Source organism: Rhodnius prolixus, unplaced genomic scaffold (genome assembly GCF_049639745.1).
Source record: "Rhodnius prolixus isolate KJV_2025 unplaced genomic scaffold, Rpr scaffold_2, whole genome shotgun sequence".
In the NCBI taxonomy this organism is placed as follows: domain Eukaryota; kingdom Metazoa; phylum Arthropoda; class Insecta; order Hemiptera; family Reduviidae; genus Rhodnius; species Rhodnius prolixus.
In genome coordinates this window covers 5,756,755-5,782,226 of record NW_027411592.1, presented here as the reverse complement: position 1 = coordinate 5,782,226, position 25,472 = coordinate 5,756,755, and the positions used below count along the sequence as shown (strand labels likewise).

The 25,472-nt window shown below is 31.4% G+C and overlaps 2 protein-coding genes across 8 annotated transcripts in view; one reads left to right on the top strand and one right to left on the bottom strand.

Moving 5' to 3' along the window:
- The first annotated feature begins 9,180 nt into the window (after window positions 1-9,180).
- Window positions 9,181-23,085, top strand: LOC141450349 (neprilysin-2-like). The gene is made up of 15 exons (XM_074120693.1): window positions 9,181-9,326; window positions 9,445-9,546; window positions 12,093-12,218; window positions 12,924-13,169; window positions 14,120-14,331; window positions 15,148-15,327; window positions 16,593-16,801; window positions 17,101-17,259; window positions 17,373-17,507; window positions 17,635-17,731; window positions 19,046-19,217; window positions 19,938-20,056; window positions 20,743-20,874; window positions 21,722-21,897; window positions 22,794-23,085. Exons 2-15 carry the CDS (start codon window positions 9,477-9,479, stop codon window positions 22,954-22,956), a joined length of 2,196 nt encoding a protein of 731 aa, XP_073976794.1. The 5' UTR covers window positions 9,181-9,326; window positions 9,445-9,476; the 3' UTR covers window positions 22,957-23,085.
- A 1,546-nt stretch (window positions 23,086-24,631) lies between these two features.
- Nep2 (M13 family metallopeptidase neprilysin 2) overlaps window positions 24,632-25,472 on the bottom strand; it is a 56,643-nt gene continuing 55,802 nt past the window's right edge. For all 7 annotated transcript variants that reach the window (XM_074120690.1, XM_074120689.1, XM_074120692.1 and 4 more), the window contains one exon: window positions 24,632-25,088. In XM_074120690.1, coding sequence (XP_073976791.1) covers window positions 24,932-25,088 — 157 coding nt within the window. In that variant the 3' untranslated portion in view covers window positions 24,632-24,931. The remainder of the gene's footprint in view (window positions 25,089-25,472) is intronic.

The window sequence follows — 25,472 nt, the reverse complement described above, 5'->3', positions numbered from 1 at the left end:
GTTTACTTATTTTAGTTAATGATTCAGCTATTGTTGAATATCGTTGCCGTTCACAAAGCCGTTCCTCCAGTGTCATCCAAATGTATGAGTTCAACGCTTGTGAACATCAACTTTCCTTTTATCTCAGCGACTTCTGAATTCCACTGAAAATCGTGGGAAGTAAATCAGAAAGAATATATCATTCTTACATTATTTTATATAACATTAATGACAACTTGTATAATTTTCTTTTGATATAATAAATAGGCTAATAAATAATAATTATAACAAAAACTTGGGATGCCAAAAAAGTCAAAATTGATTCTTCTTTACTTATTTATTCTTAATTTTATTAATACTACATACTCAATCACGTCTTTATAGCTTTCATTTTTAGTTATGAGTGTAAAAACTCTTTAAATTCATTGTTGAGCCTTTAACATAGCCTTTATTGATCATACCACTCAGCATAATAGGAATACAAAATAATATCCATAGTATTTATTTCGCAAGACCAATTCTTGTATAGTTAAAATAGCTTATTGCGAAGCCAACAACAGTTTCAACCTACTTTGTAAAGCAAAGAAGGAGCAGTTTTTTCTTTCTATAAATGAGCAGCTGAAATCCGTAAGGGATTCCAAGCAATTATGGACTTTAATTAATCACCTAAGAGGTTCCAATTTTGCCTATAATAATAAAATTTTATTAAGTGAGTGGGTTGCACATTTCCGATCGCTGCTTAATCCCCCCTCACATCCTTGCCCGACTCTGTATGCTGAGCCTTGTGTTATGTCTCCTACCTTGGACGCCCCTTTCTCCTATGAAGAACTACATATGGTAGTCTCTAATCTTAAAAATAATAAATCCCCAGGGTACGACAGAGTTAGTTATGAATTTTATAAGTATGCCCCTACATCTTTTCTACATAAACTGCTGTCATTGTATAACTATATTTTTGAGTCTGGTACAGTGCCCCTAACATTTTCAAGATCTCTAATAGTTCCGCTGCACAAATCAGGAGATGTGAACAGGGTGTGCAACTATAGGGGCATTTCTTGTATTGATTCTATGGCCAATATTTTCTCCAGTCTTCTCTTGCGTCGCATTGAATCCTTTGTCAAAGACAATGACTTATTAAGCGAATGCCAGGCTGGGTTTAGGCGAGGTTATTCTTCCCTGGATAATCTTTTTATCCTAATCAGTGCTGTTAACATCACGTTTGCCCAACCCAGGAAAAAGCTTTATTGCTTTTTTGTAGATTTCAGAGCGGCATTTGACAGTGTTCATCGCTCTTCCTTGTTTCTCAAACTTTTTAATATTGGGATCTCATCCAAGCTCATCTCGGCTCTCCAAGCTCTGTATTCGAGATCGGAATCGGCGGTCAGAAGCAAGGACGGGCTGTCTGAGTTTTTCTCTGTTGGTACTGGGGTTAGACAGGGTTGTGTCCTCAGTCCTCTTTTGTTTTCTATATTTTTAGATGATTTGCCCCCAGTGTTAGAGGGCGGAGTCCGACTAGGAACCACTAAGGTGAAGGTACTATTGTATGCTGACGATGTCGTCCTAATGGCGGATAACCCGCTTCTCTTACAGAGAAATATAAATATTTTGGAAACATACTGTAAGCAATGGAACCTACACATTAACCTTAGTAAATCTAAGATCCTAGTTTTCCGTAGAGGTGGTCGATTGGGATCTCGTGAGTGCTGGAGATATGGGGGTCAGAAAATTGAGATCGTAAAAACCTACAATTATTTGGGAATCACACTGTCCAGTCGGCTCTCCTTCTATGAACATTTTAAGAGGAAAATCTCGGTTGCCAAACTTGGTATTAATACCACGTGGGCCAATGTGATTTCGGTGAATGATGCGCCATTGCGGGTCAAATATCAAATTTATAAGACTGTATCTCGGGCAGTAGCATGTTATGGTGCTCAAGTGTGGGGGCATGAACAATATGAATTGTTGGAGAAATTTCAAAGATACTTTCTTAAAAAGTTGTTTTCTCTTCCTGCCTGCACTCCCAACTATATGCTGCACATCGAAACTTCCCTAGATCCGGTTTTTCTCTTCACATTGAAACTTAATATAGGTTATTGTCTTAATTTGCTTGAATTACCTGACTATCGCTTGCCTAAGATAGTGGCCATGGAAGTAATTAGGCGTAAATTATCATGGTTTTCTTCGTGGATTAGTTTATCCCAATTGCATGGTGTACACTTTGACTCATCAATCCAGGATAAATCCGTATGGTCAAAGCAACTAGGCTCATTAATTTCTACTTTAACACGTTTTTATAGGAAAGAATCTCTTGAGCGTGCTAGAAATTCTGATAAGTATCTATTGTATCGAACTTTAATAGAAAACAAGGAAGATTTCGGTACTCATTGCGGGTTGAACTCAGTGACTTGCTTTAATTTATCTGATCTGAGTTTGTGGTTTAAACTCAAAGGGGAGCTCTTAAATTTAAATAGAGTCCCGTGGATGGAGAGGGATTCGGACAAGGAGTATTGCCAGGTGTGTAATCTTCGGCAGCCTGAGACTCTTTATCACTTTCTTGGGGAATGTCCAGCATTTGTTGACTCGCGAAAAAGGTTCTTCGGCTCTGATCTCATTTCTGGTGGATTTATTGTTGAATTGTTTTCCACATCAGATCGGTTATTGCTTAAATTTGCTCGTCATATTTGGGGCATAAGAAATTCAAGATTGTCAAACTAAATATCGTATGTACTCTTCACATAAGGAATGTACACTTTTTTAAGCAGTATAATTCAGAAAATTTAATAATTTTTTTTTTTTTTTCTTTCTTTCTTTCTTTTTTTCTTTCGTCTCTTTTTATTTTTATGTGATCTTATTCATTTCCTTTTCTATATATTTTTTATATCTGTATTTTCTTTGTTTTTTGTGTAGAAGTTTCCTAATTTATATTTTACTTATTACATTATTGTAGATATCTTAATTTTTTTTTTTTTCTTCTTCATATCTTTTTTTTTTCTTTACTTAAATTTACATATTACTTTGCTTCAATTGCAAATAGTTATTTTATTTTTGTATGTATTTATGATATTGTATTTAAGACAAACTCCGGCAGACGGTCTAGCCATGCCTATTGTACTTATTTTTATATATCAGTTTTTGTATTTATTTTCTTTTGTATAAATAAAGTACTATTTAAACTATCCATAGTATTAAATAATAATATGAAACAGAAAGTAAAATAAATTATTTCTACGGTCGAAAAGCTTAATATAAGTTTAACTTTAAAGCTAATAGCTGAAGCTAAAACTGGTAGGTGAATTCCTATTGACCATCTTTGACAAAAACTTTATGGTTACATACCCTGGTGGGAATGAAGTATCAAATTAAAATGCATTTTTTAGTTTGGTCGTAAACGTGCAAAAATCAATTTGTAATAAAAACACCTTTTTATACTCAGAGAACTTCAAAATAGAAACTCAACCGAAAATCTGCGAGATGCTAATTCTTTCTCTTTATGTTGAGTAAGAGAAATTAAAAATCATTTCAGGGAATATTTTTCTAATGGATATTAGTCATGATAATAATAAATGTGATATTATATTTTTGATTTGTAAGTTGTTTGTTGTGAAAGTAATTGTAGTTTTGTTACGGCGTTATTGTTAAATGAAAATGTTTTTGTTTACTTAATCAAACTATTTATGAAGATATTAACATGTTTTATCCACATTGTGAAAATTTTCTATTTCAAAAATATAAACGAATTTTAACTTTTCAAAAAAATAAAATAAATTCAACGATTAACTTTTCCCCATCAGAAGCATTGATCCTATTGTGAGAATGCTATGATTCAGCAATAAAAACAAAGTAATCCATTCAAAATTGTGCAATAATGATTACACATTGATTTCCGCTTGTCGAGAGGGGGAAATCAAGGATTTCCGACGGAAAGTTAGCGCCGCTCTAACAGTGCTGAGTTCCTACTGTATTTCTGCATGCCTGATACTTCATACTGTGGCAGTGAAAAGAGGAGGCCTAGTTTTAAGTTTATGTGAAGGGAGCCAACTTTCTTTTAGATCATTCACTTACGGCTCTAGGCTCTAGTATCAAAATTTGGCGGTTGCTTTAAAATTTAGTTTGTACATGAAAATGCGTGCCATTCATTGTGTGTATTTGTTTGGAAAAGATTGCTCATTTACAGCAGGATTAAGGGTGCGTTTATTATTAAGTGTTTCATGGAGAATGCACTTACCTCTTTATTTTAAATACAAAAATGTTTACCCAATTTGATAAAGTTAGAATATAAAGTGACTCCGAATGAAAAAGTTTAGCGTAAAACTAAAAGAATAAAGTATAACTGCAAAAGTTGATAAATTTATAACAATTTATTCATTTTGAGGTTGAAGGACTAAAGGACCATTAAAAAAGGGCTCAGTAATCTTGTATTGAGAGCAGATCTCTATGAGGTAAAAACAGGTCATTGTTTAATTAATGACATTGATTAAGTTCAATAGGTGAGCAAAGGAACAATGTTTGAAATGGTAGTTTAAAAATCATACTCAAAAAAATAATTAGTACTTTTAATTTTACAACGCTTGTTCTTCATCTGTTCAAAGCATGCTTCAATTATATGTAACTTATAACTTCAAGTGTGTAGCAATAGTTTGAGGGCTACCTAGTATGCATTCAAATTCATCAGTTAACTTATTCTAATTTTTTAGACATATTTCTTCAAAATTGTTAATTCTACCAATTTTCATGAAATATAGCGATATATTTTTATTGAATATGATTCAGTAATTGCCAAGTTCAATTATTTTTATTTTACCTTGAAAAGTTGCCAATTCAAGGAGAACAACAAAATTAGAAGTGCAACGCAGAATCCCACTTAAGCTTACAAAAATCAAATTGCATATTTGACAAGTGACCATTTAATAAGACCGAGAACTCACAGCCAGCCAACCACCGTAATGGAATACAGAGCTGACTCTACATGAAGTCTTGCTTCTATTTTATTTTATTATAGCATTCAGTTATTATATCGTACCTGTAATCCTAATTAACAATAAAAAAAGAAATGGATTTTAGTAAACATCGTACATCTACAATCATGCCTTGGAGCTGGTAAAAAAAAAAAATCTATAACAAGCTATTCATGTTTCCTCTAAAATCTCCCTCCTCAAATACATTTTCCCGTTAAAATGCGGTAAATTCTTTGGTTTGTGACATTTTTTATTCAAAAATGTAAAACCACCTACTTCTTTTTAGTTATATTTGACAAATACCTTAAATCTATACCATCTTCAGGCTGGCCTTTATTCCTTAACTATTATTGGTTTTAATACGTATTTTGTGAAAATATGAAAAGTGGTTTATTAAATATTATCGCCATGAAATTTAGATGCTAGTTGTAGGAATTCTAATATTATATTTCTTATGTGTTACCTAATAATGGAAGATAATTAATTCAAAATACATTTTTTTTAAATAATAAAATTTCCTGAAGAGGAGAAGCGGAGAATACTGCCACATCACTCTAGCCGCAGACTGTAAGTAACCCACCCACACTGTTACAGCCAATAGATCCCTCCCACCTAACATCGAGTCACCTACTTTCACGTTACATGCCCTCGTGGCCTCGACTTGAACCTGAATACAGATTTTGGTTAACAGGCGCCCAGCAATTTTTAGGAGCTGTACAATAAAACTCCCGAAAATTTTGTCATTTTCATATTTATTAATTTATACTTTTAATATATAGTATAATTTAAAATTAACATTATACATTATCAGTTGAAAATGAATTAATAAGAATATTATCGCCCAGTAAATATCTCCTGAACCTTTTAAAATTACGTCTTGTGATTAAAAATATGACAGGAAATATTTTATAGCAGATCGCAGTTAAAATGGTTTTTTGTAATATTGGTACCTTAAATTATTAGCTTACATTCATAAAGTAGAAGAGAGCAAGATTGAAGTGGCTCAATGGGAATACAATAGTTATAAATACAATAATTAATAATTAAATTCGAAAAATAACGCTTCTCTGTTACATAGATGAAAATAATATCAATTTTTACACCATTTATTTTCAGGTATATTTTTTCGAAACCAGTGAATTCTAGATTCATTTAAAAACGGTCCACGGCGTGGGCAGAGGTACACATCTTTCATCTCCCTCAGTTAAAAAACCAATTTGTTCAAAGGTTCAACATTTAAATTAAAAAGAAGACCTTTTTATTTTAAAACCTGTTCTATCCAAGATTATATTTCTTACGCGAAGTGGCTATTTCCATCAACTCAAAATTTGAGATTTATATTTTTTGAATCATTAATAGCAACCTTAGCCAGTGATTCCTGTCCTAAGGAGGCCGCTTCAAGCAATGAATGTGACAATTATTTTACATTCTGCTCTGTTGTTATAATAGCTCAATAAATATCAATGCATTCCTGCCAGGACATCGAAATAGATGTACTCTTTATAACTTCATTTGAAATAATTGTAAATAAACTAGGCATCAATTTACACCTGTCGAATAAGGGTAACCTGCAACTTGGTGCCTTAAAGGTAATGAAATAAGAGCAGGACTCTCTTAAAGAAAGTAATTACTTTTAATTTAACATTGTACATTGAAAATATTTTCGCCCATTAAATATCTCCTGAACCTTTTAAATTGCGTCTTGTGATTAAAAATATGACAGAAATAGGTTTTTAGCAGATCGCAGTTAAAATAGTTCCAATTAGACGTAGTGTAAAGAAGTGAAAACTATTTCTTTAGAAATCATTTTTCCAACTCACCTGTAGATTTCAAACTCGACTCAAACAGCTCATAACAGAACTTGCTGTGAGTTGAACACTGTTTGGATTTCAGAACAGAACAAGTTTCCATGGAGTTCAGACTAAATATGGATATTGAAAGATATGCAACATCACCTGAACATTCAGTAAGATGATTTAAAAACAAATAAAATTTTATTCTCTTCCTTCGATTCAAAATTATGTGACGTATCATCTCCTTGATGCAAAACTAAGTTCTATATTTTGTGGAAATTGCTTTCAAAATATTAATTAATTTGGATGATTTTCCTAAATTGCATGATTTGTATTGCCCGCCTATCTGATGAATCGAATGGAGCTTTAAGGTCGACAAGGTAGCACTCCTTTTCGTGCATAGTCGAAGTCTATAATATTTGGAAGATTACTGATATTGTCATCTCCGAATATTATTTTCTAAAACCAGACTAGTATTGGATCATGGTCTGATTACAAACTCTACATAACACAAGTTCAGCATGTCCTGTACAGAAAATGTTGAAAATGATAAATCACTTGTAATTTCTTTTTCCCATATAAATTTATGATTGTTTTATCACTCATAATTGATCTAAATCTATATGACTTTTTTAAATGTTTAACTACAGTAATTTTAAATTCTTGATAAAAAATTATTTCTTTTATTGTTTGATAACATTCAGAAAATTATTAATTTAAACGTTGATGCTAATTTAATCTTGAGGCTTTTTTATTTCAAAACCTATTGAAACTTTATAATTATTTCTTCCATTACATCTTATTACAAAAAAAAAAATTAAAATAATGAAACTGTTTAAGATAAAATTCTAAAATTCGCAGAAACTTATTCTATAAGTACAAGACGTTCATTCCACTATTATCTTCAAATTGCTTTATGATCCCTTATGTAGTACTTACATCCACAGAACATTTATACAATGTTCAGGAAATGGTTTAAACAAAAATGGATGATACAATACACGGATATTGAAGAAAATTGTATAAATATTTCAAAGGAAATTGCGAAAATAGTCGATCAAATCACCCAGCGTTCTCGTTTTATCATTACCAAGTTTCTATATTAGATTTTAAACTCCGAATTGCTTCGACATTTTACTCACGTACCAACATAAATTTTGGTACATACGAAATGACAGATTACAGTTAATTTTTCTAGAAAAATGATCGAAGAGTCTACATCAGGAATTAAGCGTTAAGAATAATTTCAAAAGCGGGTAGTAAGAATAAAGTCCCACATTTGATAACCTGCTAGCCATACAGAATTACTAAATGGTTTGTTCGATTGGCTGAAAGAAGTACCAAGCGATGGCATAGTGCTACACTGCTCTCTATCAGAGAATTGGGGTGGACACCGAGGTAGTAAATTAATGAGAGTTGTAGCTACACTTCTTAACATCCTGTTCAAGGGAGATTAAAGTAGTGATAAAAGAGTGCATTAGTTTTGTAACTAATAAAAAGTAGCTATACTCGGGATTCGAATTGGGGATCTCCCACTTACAAAGCAACGCTTCATAACCATGTTCCACCTCCCGCCTCGATATGTTTACATACACCATGCATGAGAATAAATAAGTCCAAAATAAACGGAATCTTGAGATTTGAGCCACTGCGATAAAGGATTCAAGATCTTCCGCAGACATCTGGTATTTCCACGAAGAGATTCTGAGCCCAAAATAGATTCCTTTGTCCTGTCATTTCTTTCACTAACGACCTCTGTCTAAGTACCTGCTTCATTTAGTTTCATGTTCCCTTCAGTAGTTTTGGAGTTTGATTTCAGGAGGATACAACCTTACTGACTTCTGATTTGTAGTCCAACGTTCCCCAGAGTAATGCTTGTTGAACACCTTCCAACTTTTTCGTAACAGTTGTAAAGATGCTTTTCTGTTTCGAAGGTGGCCTAATTCCCTTATTATACATCTTTCCGGTTTCCTTTCGAAAATCAATAATTAAGAAAGTAAGAACTGCCTAAGATATTTGTATTTTTCTGATATTAGTTTTTATTTACTGTAGATATCACGAAGAGCAGTTTATAGTTTATCCTATAGCGTCTGTTTAAAAAATCTAATCGATAAATGGTCGAATTGCATTTCAATTTGGTAATTTTCTTAATCTTAATCAAATATCTTTCTAAAAAATACCTTGCAACTGACATAAGGCATAAGAATTCTATACAAATCTGATAACTAAAAAACATTTAATTTCCTTTTCACACATTTCTTTATGCATTTGTTTTCATTACACAAATAAAAAACTTTAAAAGCACATTTTTTTTTCAAAATTTATAGTCAATAAAGTTCAATGATGGAAATTAAGTATTCTGTTTAAAGAACTCAAAATAATTCTTAATACTGGAATCAATGTAATAAAAACTAAGATAAGAGCTAATGATTTCACTTCAGTTTATGATTCGAGACTATTAATTTTGGTACTAAAAGAAAAAAATTATAAAAAAGTTTATTACTTAATATTTAATTTCTTCACGGGGTGTTTTTTTCCACTCAATAGGAGTTTAATGGCTGCTCCGTTTAGTTGGTAAAAGAACAACCAAAATTTCTGAGTAAGTCAAAGCTTGTCTAATTTAAAATCTTTGATTTTTGTTTAGTCTCAAATTGAGACTCAAATTTTTTGGCTTTCTAAATTCTGCTGGGTTTCCTATATTTGTTTTTCTTCAATAGAAAAGGGTAAACTAGCTAACATCCGTGCAAAGATGAGGCATTACCAAATATTGTTGCATATTACACGCCAAGTTTGTGTCCTCTTGTTTGTAACGGTTTTTGGTGAGTTCTCGACAATTTTTTATTTATATTTTTTTCAATTCTTCCCATGTTACATTACATTAGTTTAGTTCCAAATTGTTTCTACGGATCAGCATTTAAAATTAAATGGTTAACTATATTTTAAATAAACATTCCACTATTTTAAAATTTATTTAAATATAAGATTTTAATAATGTTGGGTAGTCATCACACCTGGCTCCAAATTTATTCAATCTTATTGCTTTAGATATGTAATATCAGTATTAATATATGTTATGAATTTCGAGTAAATAAATAAAATATATACTTGGAGTATGGGACAAGAAGAGGTCCGCCGTTTAGGTAGCCTGCTGCTTACGATAAGTTTCAAACGAATTGACACTTCAAATTGCAGAACAGAAGGACAGTAAATTTCGGCTGTATGAAAGGAATATTGAGACTTCAGTAGTTTGTGTTGTAGTCACGATTATCTTTGCCAGTTTCTTGAATTAACGATCCTTTCGCCGATAAGTCACTATCGAAAAAACTGAGACTAATCATGTTTTAAATTTATTCAGAATGTAAACAGCACTTTAAAATGACAGTTAACCACCCAATCCCTCTTTGCACTAAAACGAATATCCTTTGAGGCATAATGCCGATAAATGTTATTGACCAACATAAGTACAATGAGTAAAGAAAGTTTGAATAAACGCTTGAATTTTTTTTTTTTTAAAGACTTAGAAAAGAGAATATTTCACTCAATGTGGTGATACTTTCTGTATTTCCCAATAAAGTAGCAGACAAATATAAGCACATCAAATACTTCTCTTAGGCTGGTATACGTTCTTAACTTTGTTGAAGAGTCAAGAATTGACTTTGTTGTACACGGATTTATTTAGAAAGTACAAAAAAGTGTTTTAGGCGATTAGACTTGGATTTCTATAGATAAATATTGTTTTTCACTGTCGACATCTTCTACAATACTAAAAATGAAAATTGTAAGATTAAAATAAAATAACTAGATACCACCACTCGATGTTAGTCATCAGCATGTTAAGTACTCGTATTATCAATTTGTAGAGTTTGAGGCATAGGAACGTATTTGAGTCATGCTCTTTAACATTTTCAATTACATGTTCACTTTACATAGGTTGGAAGATTTGATGAATGAAATTTAAATTTCACTTATATTTAGGTACAAGCGTGAGACACAGACTTTTCATTCAGATCCATCTGAAACATTTTCCAATGCTTATTTTTCCGATTACTGATTTTTCTACGATATGCCATACTTATACGATATATACATTTCCCACTTAAGCTAATCTAAGAAGAAAGAAATTCTTCTTAACATTTCTTTATCAATTATTCATTTTTACCATTTACTTTTTCGCTTCCATAATTTTCCATTTTTAATTTTCATACGTAATTCCCGTAGTGATTACGCCGGGTAAGTTGACAGATTCAAACATTCAAATCTACAGACGTACCCAAAGGGCAAAAAGTACCCACGGGGAGCCACATTAGTCAGTTGCATTTTTTTGTCCAAACCTATTCAAGTGCGTAGTTCTTTACAAAATGATCTTCCTATCCGTTCAGAATCAGCTCTCTTTTCCACTCGCCATGATTTTGACTTCTCCTAATGTAGGTATGAAAAGTATTGTGACCATGTAAAATATTTGAAAAGAATGAGGTTTTGAGGCCCCCTCTGACTAAAAAGCAAAAAATGAATATTCTAATAAAATTCTTTTAGTCCATTCTGAGAAAGGATTCAGGATTTAAAACTTTCATTCCTGTATAATGTGCGGTTTACAACTTCATCGTGTTTGTAATAAGTAATAAGTTTTACTATTTGGAGTTTCTAAGAATGGAATGGAAATTCGAGAACCTTATATTGTCGTAAGAGTGTTCAAACTAAATTTCTTTTTATTAATAAGAAAGCGTATTATTGTTATGGTAACTTTTTTAATGTATTATTTAATCCTCTAATAAATACCTTAGGATTAATAAGTTATCTCAGTTTTTCGATTTTCTTTGACCTTAAAGTACATTCTGTTCTAATATATTTCTATTTCTTTCGCTGATACATTTTCTCCATAAAAAATACTTCTTAATAGAAATAGTGAAGGAGTTGAACAGCTGCGTATGACGAAGTTGGTAGATTTACCTAGCAAAACCTCGTTTTTTTTAGATTGGTATTAGTGCTGTTTATATGGCACACATATGTTATTTCTGATACACACTACTGTTACCAATTTTATAAAGTTTAAGTTGATTGTCATTTCATTTAATACTTTAATGAGGCGCCACGGTAGCCGAGTGGTTAGAGGCGAGACCTGTAAAGGTAATATGTATTGTGATACTGGGTTCGATTCCCGGTCTTAGGCCTTGGATTTTATTTAATGGTTAATAAAAGAAATTTACAGTAAAGTATGTTTGCTAGTCGCCTCCGTCCACGATACCTAATAGGTAGTTGGACGTAAAGCCCGCCTGAAAAAATAGGCAATTACTTTACTTTACTTTTTACTTAAATGAGAAACGTTTCTTTCTTCTTACTAATAAGCTAATTTGCCTGTTCTTAACAGTTTTATTACCACCAACTTTTACTAGTGCTCTACATACATATAGATCACTAAATGACTCCTTAGAAGCGTACTCTAGACAAGTAAGAGATAATAATGTATGCGAGAATGATGACTGCTTGGCAGTAGGTGAGTATCAGTTTATTGACTTAACACTAACCTAATTCTAATTGTAAAATTTTATTAAATGTGAACATCTCAAGTTTGCCCTTCCCACCAGCGTAGATTCATAGAGGGAAGCAGGTCACATTTATTTTACAGAAAGAAAATCAATCTCTGTTAGAAATAAATGAGAGATTACTAGGACTAGCTGTGTCAAGTACCCTTAAATAATTATGCAGGACGAACTGAACTTGTCTATTCATTTCCAGGATAAAGTGATAGAAGTAACAGAATTCCATTAAATTTATTTTAGCACTACATTTTACCATTATTCAAAATCGACAAATGCAGGGACTCCATGCTTCCTCCGCTGAGAGCCTGAGTTGATTAAAAGCCCCTGAGGATATCCATAAAATAACTACCAAGGCCTTGCAACTGAAAATATCACTAATAATGGAAAAGAATAGAATAGGAAAATTTTTTAATACGTAAAATACATACATATAATTATATTCCTGTACACAATAAAACAATATGGACAATGTATTTTACTGTCTGCCAAGAAATACTAATAAGCTACTACTTCCAGCTACATTAGTTTTATGAGATAGATTGTGCAGGGTGAGCGACATCGCTTGGCCCTCTCACTGAAGGTTCGTCGATACCGGCAACTCCTTCAATTTCAAATACAATATAAAAAAACCAACTAATGTTTCTGTTTACATTTTCCAGCAAATCGCTTAAAAGCAATGATGGATTTTTCAATAGATCCATGTCAAGATTTCTATAAATTTTCGTGTGGAAAATTTATGGAATTAGAAATACCTCCTACATTGAGCACATTATCGACCTTTACATTTATAAAGAACATCGTTATAAAAAGATTAAAGCAGAATTTAGAAGAACCTGTTGATAAGTCTACTGATCCATTGTTTGTGAGGAACGCTAAGAATTTCTACTCGCTTTGTAAAGACACAGGTAAGTTGGTGCATTGTTTGCAAAACCACCATGATTTGGAACTATGGAAATAACGTTATCGATAGACTATTAAACAGCATTACTGTATTTAAAGAAAAAGTTACTCAATATGTACTAATTAATGTGTTAGTTAACTAGAAAAATATATTATTCAGTTTAACAGCATCATGTACAAAATTAACAGTGTTACAGTTGTGGGTGTATGCAATTTACTTTTTTCCAAAAATGCCTAAAATTATCAGTGCATGACAAAACGTTCAAACATACTTCACCAGACTTACATAACTGTCTAGTGGTTCGAAACTTGAGAAACGTTTTCATTAAAATTTAGTAGAGGGCTGTCTTTATAGTCAATGAAGCCGTGTAACAGTCCTTAGCTCTTTAAGTGGATGCGGAATTCGAAAAGCGTCTCTAATATTCCTAAAGCACCCTTTAAATGAGACCTAATAACGGCTTTTACATTTTTACGGATTAAGTTTACAAAAAAAGACTCATTATCTGATATAGTTTAACTGAACTTACTGCACATCTTATAAAACCAAATATCGTTCAATAGCTGCTTAAAAACGTTCACCAAATATTTTTACTATTTATAATTGAAATATTATTTATATAATTGATAAATGCTTGTAAAATTGGTACAGTTATTCAGCAGCTCGAGGAAGAAGTGGATTGTTTTGATTATTCTAATAAGATTCAAAATACTGGGAATTTTTTGAATTGGTAAAGTGTTTAAGACTAACTTACCAATTATGGTGATATTTCAATTTCTATGTCATGCTTGCAATCTGCTAATAATTTATTAGCCAGTTCATTTCTTTAGGTTCTTTTCACTCAAAATTTATGACAAGAAAAAAAAGAAACCTTACATGTTATTGATAAACTGTATGTCGAATTATAAATATTGGTATATACATTTGCACCTTTATTTGCTTTCTGATTTAATACAGAAAATAGAGGAAAAGGTACTCTAACTTTTTTAAATAACCTTTTGGAAAGACTCGGTGGATGGCCTGTGCTTCTGGGAGATAAATGGGATGAGAACAACTTTAATTGGTTGGAATTATTACACAAGTTTAGGAATCATGGATTGCCTTCAAACTATTTGTTTACTGTCGGTCTTGGAGTTAATCTTAAGAATTCTTCCCAGAGAATGATTGAAGTAAGTAGTGTTTTGTAATTCTAATTATTTTGCTTTTAATTCCTTGAATGTTTGTTCTTCTAATCTCTATTTTTGAAAAGCAAACTTCCTTGCTTCTATTCCTACTTTTAGAGACAGATGATTTTCTATAGACCTCGATGTAAGGAAAGATACAAATGTGATTGGGTTGGGAAAAAATGTTTATACCTCTTTTGATTTCATCCGCAACAGCGCGCTTAATTTCTTTAATTCTGACCACTTTCAGATTTTCATCCGTCATAAAGCAGCTTACAACGATACTGTTGCTGAAATAAGAAAATCAATAGTAACAGGTGTAGAAATGTAAGAAATGATGGACAACTGCTAGTGGCATAAGCCTTGGTATAAACAAGCAGTGAGAGCGAACAGTCGGGTCTTAGCAATTATTGTTGATGTTTCTGAATCACACCTTGTTAAAAACTGTCTAAAAAAAAGCATATTACCATGCTGTACTAAGGCATATAAAACGACTTATCGTTTACTCTTATCGATTTAAACGATACTTTTTAATAAACTGTTATTGTGACACTGCTTAAAGCACACTTCTTGTAAAATGCTTGCCTGTCGGAAGATCTACTATTATTAGGTTTCCTTACTTTTCCAAGTTCTAGAAATTGTTTTACTCTACACGTTTTACTTCATTAGAATAAGTTATAATATTTCTTCAATCCTCAGATACTTTGTGAAGCTTGTAGTATTTCCTTGATTAGCAAAGTAAAGAGAAAGAAAAATTGAACGTACTCATTTTTATGCATAATATAAAATGTTTTCCCTAAAACAAAAAATATATGTTTCTAGATTGACGTTGCGGGAACAGTAATTGAAGGCCGTCAGGTAAATGAAGACATCAAAAAAGTTCGTTTAGTAAAAGCATACCATACATTAATGGTGGATGTTGCCCAAATTTTTGGTGCTGACAAAACCAGGGCAGAAGAAGAATTTTGGGAATTGGCAACATTTGAAGCAGCTTTGGCAAAGGTAGGCTTGTAAATTCTTTTATTGGTGACAAGATTTACGTTAATAAAGAAATCTCTGTGGGCTTGCTAGAGTCATATTAACTTGGATAAATACGTGTATACGGCTACCGTTCAAAGTGGCTTTTCATATAGTAGTCCTTGTAGTAAGAACATATGCGCCTATACTCACAATGTATGTGCTTATGATTGTAATCATATCTAATATTTACTGATCTAAAAAAAAGTCATACTTCACTTTGGACAGAAAACATTTACTGCTGAAAACAATATAAAAAGTGTTTTAAATAAGTTTTAATTAAAAAAGTGTTTATACTCTGAATGAGAATAGCAGATATGAAGAAGAAATAAAAATCACATCAATGGTTCTCATTTCTAGACATTTTAATCCTTCAAAATGTATAGAACATTAGCGTTTTGTGACTCTTTCTCTATTATGTACAGTATGTATGCATTAGATTTCACTGGTAGGGGAATAATATTACAAATTGCTGGTTTGACCATACGGTCGTGGATAAAATTGATCACCAAGTCTTAATAGCAGTGAAGTCTGAGATGAATTGCCAGAACAACAGAGAATATTCGCTTAGGGCAGATACAAAATAAATGGTTCAAGTAGAGAAGGGAAAATTTAAGTTTGGCAAGTACAATAGAAAGCTACACGATACTAGTTATTACTAGTTACTAGTTACTGCTACATGATATTCCTCACAGGAGGAATAGCCATTTCTTCAGAGATCGATTCGTTTCTGCAGGTGTCCATCTTTAAATGCTTCATTATTTTCATTAAGTTTCGGATCTGCAAAGGTGCTCTCGACTGAGGAATGGCCCTGAACTAAGAATGAAGAGCGGAAGAGATGAAAACTGTTCAAATTAGTTTTTAGTAGAAGAGGAAGACCAAGACCAACTGGTATTTAGGCCTTCAAAAAGTAAACAAAAAATTCTCTCAAAAAGTGGTTTATTGATTTCTAAAAAAGCAGGATTTCTTCAGTAAATAAAATTCGATTATAGCAGTTGTGACCCATTTGCTTGGTAAAACTCGAAACTATTTATTTGGTAATTATTTAAAACTATTGTATATTCCAAAGTGATTTTAAAGAAGTGATCAGTGTCCTTTTTAGAAGACCAATTTATTTAGTATACTTTCAGCCTGAAAGTTTCAGGTACCATGGTCTCAAAAATAGATTTTTCTGGCAATTGCCGATTAAACCTTCTTCTCATCATAAATAAAAGTGTTTGTTGATTTTTTATATATTTATTTATTTTTAGAGCAAATATCTGAGTAAAAATAGCGAAGAATTTGTCCACGTGACTCTAAGTGAACTAGCTAACAAATATAATCTCATGCCTTGGAAACAAATCATTACAGAAATATTTATGAACTATTCCATTCCAATTGCTGAGAATGAACGAATTTCTATCTTGAATGAAGGATTCTTGGAGAGTATTAATGGTTTAGTTTCTAGCGCACCCAAGAGGTATTTCAGATTTTTGAATGTGAACTTTTGTTAATAATAAAATATGAAATAGTTAAATAGGCACTACTATAAACTAAAAAAAAGAAAATATAATATAGATAACAGAATTAGTTACTGACTTAAATAAAGGTATTTCATCTAAAGTTGGTGATATTTTTAAAATACATGCAAAAATAGTTGAAGACGGCTAGTGGTACTTGGATGAAAGTGAAAATTTGGAGTTTGAAAACAGGATAGAAGCTCGAGAATGGTGGTATTAGTAAGTCGTGTGAGTGTTCACATCAGAACCATTTTTTCAGAGTTGTGGCGAACTATTTAATTTGGAGAACTATTCTTAGTATGATTGACGAACTTCCGTCTAATTTTCTTGACGCTTACTTAAAGTTTCAAACAGAAGCATTCAGCGTGAAGGCCACTCCCGAACCCTGGATTCGTTGTATGACCACTGTGTCAGACCTGTTAGTACCAGTATTTAACTACTTATGGCGAATTAATAGTCCTTAAAGAAATAAAATATGTCTTCTGCAAATATATTTTTCAATTTGAATGTTCATGCTTTCGTCTTCCTTAGGTATGGATTTGCACTTGGTTTTCTGTACACAAAAAATTACTTTGATGAAGAAGCGAAAAAAGTAGCAGAAGAATTAGTCATAGACGTAAAAAGAGAAGTAACAAAATCACTTCTTTGGTTGGACAAATCTTCACAGTAAGTGAAAAATTGATTATCTAATTATATGTTTATCAAATACAACAAATAACTTTTTACCATTCAACTATGTAGTTTAAGCACATTAGAAATTTTGTACATTATTCTTATTGATTGTTTTGTACAGAGAAGAAGCGACAAAGAAATTGGAGAAAATGATTGCCTACGTGGGATATCCTGAAGAACTAGCGGAACAGGATAAAGTGCAGGAATTTTATGGCGATGTAAGTTTTTTTAATTATTTTTATACGCTAAATGTGCCTCTAAAATTAATTCAGGAGTTGTGATGAATTTTAATGGTAAAAACCATTTCCTTTTAGTGGTCATGCAGTTTTCATTGTTGAAAGTCTCTTGACACAGAAAATAGCTGAATAAGCGAATTTGGTATTTCATTTAGATCGAAAATAAAGTAGAAGGATTGAGAACATCAAATTTATAATTAATTAATTGTACGTTAGATGTTTCATGAGAAGGGAATCATTCACTAAGAGGCAGAATTCTTGAAAATGTATTGTAGAAGACATTTCTAGAATTAATATTTCTAATGATTAAAGAAAAAAGAGACATTTAGTGTGAAACATTCACATGTTTATCTCATCACAATTCGACTATTACAATTTTCTTGAAAGCATTTTCTGGGAAAAGACAGCTGAAAAACTACTTGAAGTGAAACATCTGCTCAACTGGTTTTCCTCTAATTTGAAATTTGACTCACAAGTTAAATGTCTGTTAATGTTACTCAATTAATGTCACCACCACTCATTAACACTTTCATCCTCCCAAACTCAAGAAACATTTTTCCCTAAAAATGTTACAAATAATAGTTGTAGATCTACACGTGAGCAATGAGCGTACAGACTGTTAAAGTCGACGTTAAGGTAAAGCTTTTTTTCGAGGAAACTAAAAATCAATATAGTTCAGAGGCATTTTCGGTTGGCTAATTTAGTTCAAAACATTTTTTACCGAGTCTTATTTTGGCACAGATTTCAAATATTTAAACTTCTTGAAATTTTTCATTTCTTAATTATGCTGACTACGCACTCACTCATTAACCAATTTGTAAACATTTTCGGATTCAATGGATTCGAAATAGAGTTTTCCGGTGAAAAATCACGCACGAACACAATACCTCCTCTTATGAGTTAGTAGAGCAAAAAACTTGGTTTTTAACGTTTTAAGTTTTTTCATGTTAAACTCCACCTTTACTACTATATTTATTCCTATGTAATTTCTAAAAAATTATATATCTATTGTATTACTTCTTTACTTGTTCCAATAATTTTTTCGCTTGGATTGTTATTTGTTTTTAACTGATATTGTTTTAATAAAAACCTCAAAAGTAGATTCAACGTTATTATTTCATTGAGATCTATTTTATTTTTCTTGTAAACACCCTCAAGACTAAATGTTCCTACAAGCTACCTGCCTATTCAACCAAAATTTATTTGTGAATTAATTGAATAATTTCGAAGTAGAAAAACAGAATTTTAAATTAAAAGTTTCGTAGTTGAGTGATTTTAGACTCATTCTTTTTTCAGGTAGAGATAACGCTGGAAAATAACTATTTGGAATCATATTTAAAAATAAATAAAATATTAAACGATAAGATATATCAAAATTTGAGGAAACCGGTGAATAAAAAGGATTGGAAACGACACGCTGAAGTTACCGATGTCAATGCATTCTACAGTGTTGTTGACAATTCTATATGTAATTACTTTTTGTTTTTATGTTGCAAGTTAATATTGATTTTTCTACTCGCAAAGCCTAGCATTTTTATCTGAATCATTTTCGAAGAATAATGAATTGTAAGGATATGGCTCAAAACAATTTTGTCTTTTACTTTTAAATAGTAGAGTCAGCCTCTTTGGTTTTCCTCATATCTGCCTAATGAAACCCTCCACATTGTGCCTGATGTGATGAGTGATGAAGGACTACTAAAGCTTCCGTAAAAATTAGTGTTACAAGAAAATTCTTAAATAAAATTGTAAATTATTACAGTAAGATAAAACAGTGCCTTCATACCAAAGATATTTTGGATTTCATTTTTATTCTTCCTCAATTATCAAGCTTTTTATTTTTTCTATTTCTTACGCGAGTATAATCCGTGTTAAGTTTCGTTTTCCATCAATTTTCAGTTTTTTTTTTTATTTTTACAATTCACAAATGCGTTATTAATTTTTCAAGTACTTCCATTGTTTTTTCTTATTGCTAACACTGAAATGAAAATGACTCCAAATAGGCAATACTCTAGCCTGTCAAGTCTGAAATAATAAATAACTCTATTTACACAGTGAAGTATTTATAATAAATATTATATATCATTTATATGTATTATTTATATATTACGAATGAAAATCTGCAGTGTCTTTCTGGACAATCCTGCTGACTTTCTCAATTCGTTAAAGTAACTGAATGCATTAATTATAGATTTACCAGCTGCAGTATTGCAGGGCCCGTTTTTTGGAAAAGGAAGACCTCGCTACATGAATTATGGAGGAATAGGCTTTGTAATTGGACATGAAATGACTCATGCTTTTGATATACAGGCAAGCATTTGTTAATAAATAATATTTTTTAATATTCACTATTTATGAATATTCATATTTTCGGTCAAAGAACAACGTAAATTACTACTGTAACCAGTTTCCAATATAATCGACAAGAACGTTCTTAAACGAGAAATAATAATAACATTTTAGCGTCAAATTATGTTAGGTAGTATTAAATACACTCTCTCGCTCTGTCTCTGTCTCTCACTCACTCTCTCTCTCTCTCTCACACACACACACACACATACACACACAATTTTAAATAAAACTTTTGTTATGCAGCCGTAACGTTTTTTCAGCGAGCAGGATTTCTGATTTGTAAAAACATTTAAAAAAAGAAACTTCTCTAAAATCTAAATACTGTATTTGTTTATTCTATCTATCTGGCTAATCAGCCAGTTTTTCAGAATCAATTGTCACTTTAAGGACCTTGTAGATTTGACTGTAATGAATAACCTTGGGTACTGAATGACTACTTAGACGGCATTTTATTTTTGTTCTAAAGAATATTGGCTAATTTTGGTACAAATCAGAGTAAATGTGACAGAGATTTCCTCACATTCACAATTCATTAACTTGCTTGACTTGCTATCTAAATATCAAAAAAAAAGATGTCACTTTAAGATTAGGTTCAACGACGGTACAAGAATTATCATTATGTATTGAATCTTTATTTTATTTAGGGAAGTTTATTTGATTTCGATGGAAACATGCGTGATTGGTGGACATCCAGTTCAAAGAAACACTATTTACAGCGAGCAGAGTGTGTAGATAAGCAATTTGATTCATATTTGGTTGCTCAAGTTAATCAAAAGGTAAGTATAATATTTATTATAACAGGTGTACATTAAATTTTATGAACTTTCTATGAGTATTTTACTTTTTTTTTACGATGGTTGTGTTTCGATTTTAAGTCTGGAAAGCTCCTTACGAGTCTCCAGAGTTAGTAAAAAGAGATTTTTATTTTTGGACTATATCTATGCAGGTGTTGTCCCTTACAAACTGCATTTTAGCAGTCTTTTACTCTCTTAATTGTATCTTTCAAAGAATTAAGGGCACGGGTTACAGCCATGACCTTCCTCTCAGCGATATTTATTAAGCAAGCTCCGTTCCAGTTAAACTAGCTTAAATATAAAATTTGGGCATGTGTTTTATAAAGCCTGTGAACAAAAAAAAACATAAAAACATTTCTCTGAAACCTGACTAAACCTTTGACAGATTTGCAAAATCTTTTCAATTTATGCATGATTCCCAATGATTGGACATTGTCTAGTAAGAGACAGTTTGCAGCCCCGATTTTGAGACCGATAAAGGTACTAGATTTTATAAACTATCCATCAGAGATACCATTTTTAACCATTTCTTATATAGTAAAAAGTGCTTTCTTAAAAACTTTTCCTGTAACAGATGTTGAATATTTTTTCTTATGAGATTTCTCCTGCATATTTTTGAAGTATATCAAAAATAGTATATCTTTTACAATTTTTAAGCATTAAATATCTTTTGCCAGTATACAAGTTTTTAATTGTTACATATAGTGCAGATTGGTTTTTTGGTGTATTTTGTTAAGTTTGAAATAAAGTTGATTGCAATTTAATGAATGATCAAACTCATCAGCGAGTGAATACTTAATTATTCTTAGTTATTGATTTTTCAATTCAGATAAATGGTAAAAGAACTGCCAGTGAGAATATGGCCGACTCAGGTGGTTTAAAAGCTGCTTATTCAGCCTATTTTAGCAAATATTCCAACGAACCAGCTTTGATAGGATTTGAAAAATATACTGATAAACAGATGTTTTGGATAAGTGCTGCTTCAATTTGGTGTACAATTTATAGGTAAATATAGAAAGGCAGTTTGTAGTATTTAGTCAATGAATCTTCTTTTTCCACTTTTCTTTTGTGAATCTGTCCAGTAGAATTTCACAATGCATTAAACTATTCTTTTTGTTTTCCACTAATTTGAGCAACTACTCAAACAGCGCAAATTGGCTTCACGAGTATTTATTTAAAGCTGCAATCAGATTTTAGACACTCATAAAATTAAAAGTATCTTAGAGATTTCAAATGTGATTTTATTTAATTAAAGCTACATGAAATAAAATATTCATGTAACAAAGTCTCATGTATGTTAGATATCATGCCAAAGTTTCGTAAATCGAATTCAATTTCTTAAAGCCAAAGAGCTCCTAATGATGCTCACCCACTGTACAGGAAATATAAAACATTAATTAAGGATATTTTGAAAAAAATTTCTCTGGCCAAACTCTTCCCTCTTCAAAAATAAAAAATTAATAAATGAAAATAAAAATTCACAATTCAGAGCGAGGTCCATCATTAAGAAACAGTGCGAAATATATAAAAGAAAAAAATAACAAGTGGGTGGCGAATTTGCTGCATAGAAGGTAAAAAGAGTGACTACTTACTGGTATTACTTTTGGTAAAAGTGAATAATTGTGATGAAGAACCCAAGAACCTTCATCAAAACCTGCAAATTAACGAGAAATTTCATTTGACGACTTCAATATTATCAAAATAATCGTCAGCCATGTTTTTCTAGCCTTTTCTCTATGAAAAATTTATTGAAATTAGATCCTATTGTTCATTTAATTAAATTTTCTTATATTTCAGTTTTTGTTAAAACGTTTTAACCTCATTGGCCATGCTCACCTATTTAATTATGATGTAAACAAAGTTATTTTAATTATTATTATTTTTGTTATCACGTTTTTCAGTAATACATCTTTGCTTAACATCTTAAGAACTGGTGTGCACTCACCTGGTGAGTACCGAGTAAATGGAGTCATGTCCAGTCAGAAATTATTTGCTGAAGACTTCAACTGTCCGACTGGCTCGCCAATGAATCCTAAGTCCAGGTGTTCTGTGTGGGATCCGTAAGAAGGTTTCTCCCATGGATTTATAAATAGTTTTTAATTAATAAAATAATCTTTTAAAATGCTTGCACCTCAATGAATGAAATATGTGTAATTTTAATTATCGAATAAACTGTATTATTATTGAATACAATTATTTTTTTAATTTCTGTCGGAGGTTGGTAACCAGAAGAAACAGATTTACCCGTTTGATTACTTTGAAGATTAGAACGCCGATATTTTTGTTCTTCAGAATTTTTAAAAATTATGTTAGATCAAGATTATTTCCAAATTTTTTAAGTAGTCGAAATGTGATGAAAAAAAAGCTTCAATTTTTTTTTTGTAAGACATATTATTGGTACAACTTAAGAATATTATAGCATAGGCAAATATAGATGAATAATGATCTACTTGCTAGGATCATATAAAATGCATTAAAATAAATTATTATATTTAATCCGCTTTAGTATGTCATTCTCATTCCCAACTTTTGAGAATTCATAGACGTCAACAGTATGCTTGATTTTTAATACTAACTTGAAAGAAAATTGTGTAATGTGTATTTATTTATTTTTTTTTTCGTTTTCATACAACGTCGCTGGGACGAAAGAATTCTGAAGAGATGTTGACCCTTACAAATCGGTAAAAAATTATAAAAATACGCTGCTTAAATACAACAGGCCTTAGCCGTAGAAACTGTTTGTCCAAACGAAACTGATCGATAACACTTGCATCTTTTGCTACATGGGGGTAGTTCGGATGCAGATGTCCAAATTCCATCTGAGTGCTCGTATCACTAAATTTAGTCCAGCAATTCTGTGTCTTGTCACTAATATTCATTATCCTAGACAGAATAGATGGCTGGCAATAAACGGTAATCTCGAAGAAGTAAGCGAAAAATGTGAATATTGTCAAATAATTTCTTCAGTAGCGAAGAGTGCATCTGCATATTGATTCTTTTACAATTTGAATGAAGGAAGCCTTTTGTTTTACAGATGTACGCTTAAGGTATTTGGGATACATTAAATTATATGGATTGAGGTAGGTTCATCTCATGGGTAGCAAAACCATGCACCTTAATCACTAACGCCATAGCTTCTTATGCCTATGGGCTTCCCAACAGGCTATGAAGCACAGTTCACTGCCACACCTTTCAACAGTTTTATCCGCACAATATAAAGCATATCGTACAAGAAGGAAAACACGTAAAGCAACTCGTCATAAAATAAAAAATATCCAATATACTTATAAAAATACACTCAGACAGTCACTAGAAAAGCGCCTGTAGAGCAGTTTCTACTTCCTAACTTTCTTTGTCACATTTTGTCTTATCCAAAGCTATGTCTACTACTTCACAGCTGGGATCAGCAACTCTCCCTCCGTGTTAGCACTAACAAATGATTTTTCGTTCAATGGAAAAATAAAGTGTTATTCTTATTACTTAGTAGATGGTACATTTTTTATTTTATTTTTAAATTTAAATTAAAGAATAAAACTGTGATACTGTAAAACTGTGAATAAAAATTCATATTCGTATTTCTTCTTGAGCAAAAGATGATAATTTTAAAAATATTGTTTCTAGCTTTTTTTTTTTTTTAATTTCACAAAACTATGGTGTTAATTCCTTAAATTGTATTAATAGGTGTTCACAGGCAAAGTATTAAAGTTATATGTACACAGGCTAATAAAAATGAAAGAAATGAAGGAAAACTATATATTTTCTTTTTAATTAGAAGAACATAACAATAAACTTACAAAAATTAATACTTAAATAATATACATTAAATATAAATTACTTAAAAATTAAGGAATTTTCTTATACTTAAATATTTTTATTTATATTTATATTGTCATTAAGTACAATAATCATCTATCTTTTTCTTTCTTTCGTTTTTAAACAGTCAGTATCACATTTTGAGTCAAAGGCGTGTTTGGCTGGGCGCAAATTAGCGAACTTTTTGTGTAACCTAAAATCCTATTTAATAGGATATTGCTGAGTGTTACCAAACTGCACACTTATGAATTGGATTCATAACCGAACCTCTCGGGCAATCGAAATCTCTGGCAAAATCTTCGGAATTTGAAAATGGACCTTTTACACGGAATTCACCTGGTGAATGAAGTCCTGTTGTTATACGATTGCTGAGTGATTCATTTCTGAAAAATAATAAAAGTCTGGATGATCTAAACGATTTCTGCAATTTTATTTTTATTTCCTTTAATTTGCTTTTGTTAATGAGCCTTCAATTAATTTAAAACTAGTCACTTATTATTTTAAAATCAATAACCCTTTGGTTAGAAAACAAATTATCATTGCTCATGTAACAGGTACGAATCTTTAACTTGTTCTTGTGAATCTACTTTAACAAGAAATTGTTATCTTAAGGTTAAATCTTATCCGGAGCTCTCGTACAGTTAGGGACGACCCTTCTAAAAAAACTGACCAAATTTGTCTGCACTAGTTTGATGTTTGAAGATAGAAAATAAATTGTAAAAACAAAATCAAGTGTTGAAAATCTCACTTCTTAGATAATCAATCTT

Bases quoted from the DNA above. Each gene is read 5' to 3' on its own strand.
- LOC141450349 (XM_074120693.1), top strand. From the start codon at position 9,477: ATGAGGCATTACCAAATATTGTTGCATATTACACGCCAAGTTTGTGTC. The intron at 9,547-12,092 runs GTGAGTTCTCGA...TGTTCTTAACAG, and splicing joins CTTGTTTGTAACGGTTTTTG to TTTTATTACCACCAACTTTT. The intron at 14,332-15,147 runs GTAAGTAGTGTT...ATATGTTTCTAG, and splicing joins CTTCCCAGAGAATGATTGAA to ATTGACGTTGCGGGAACAGT.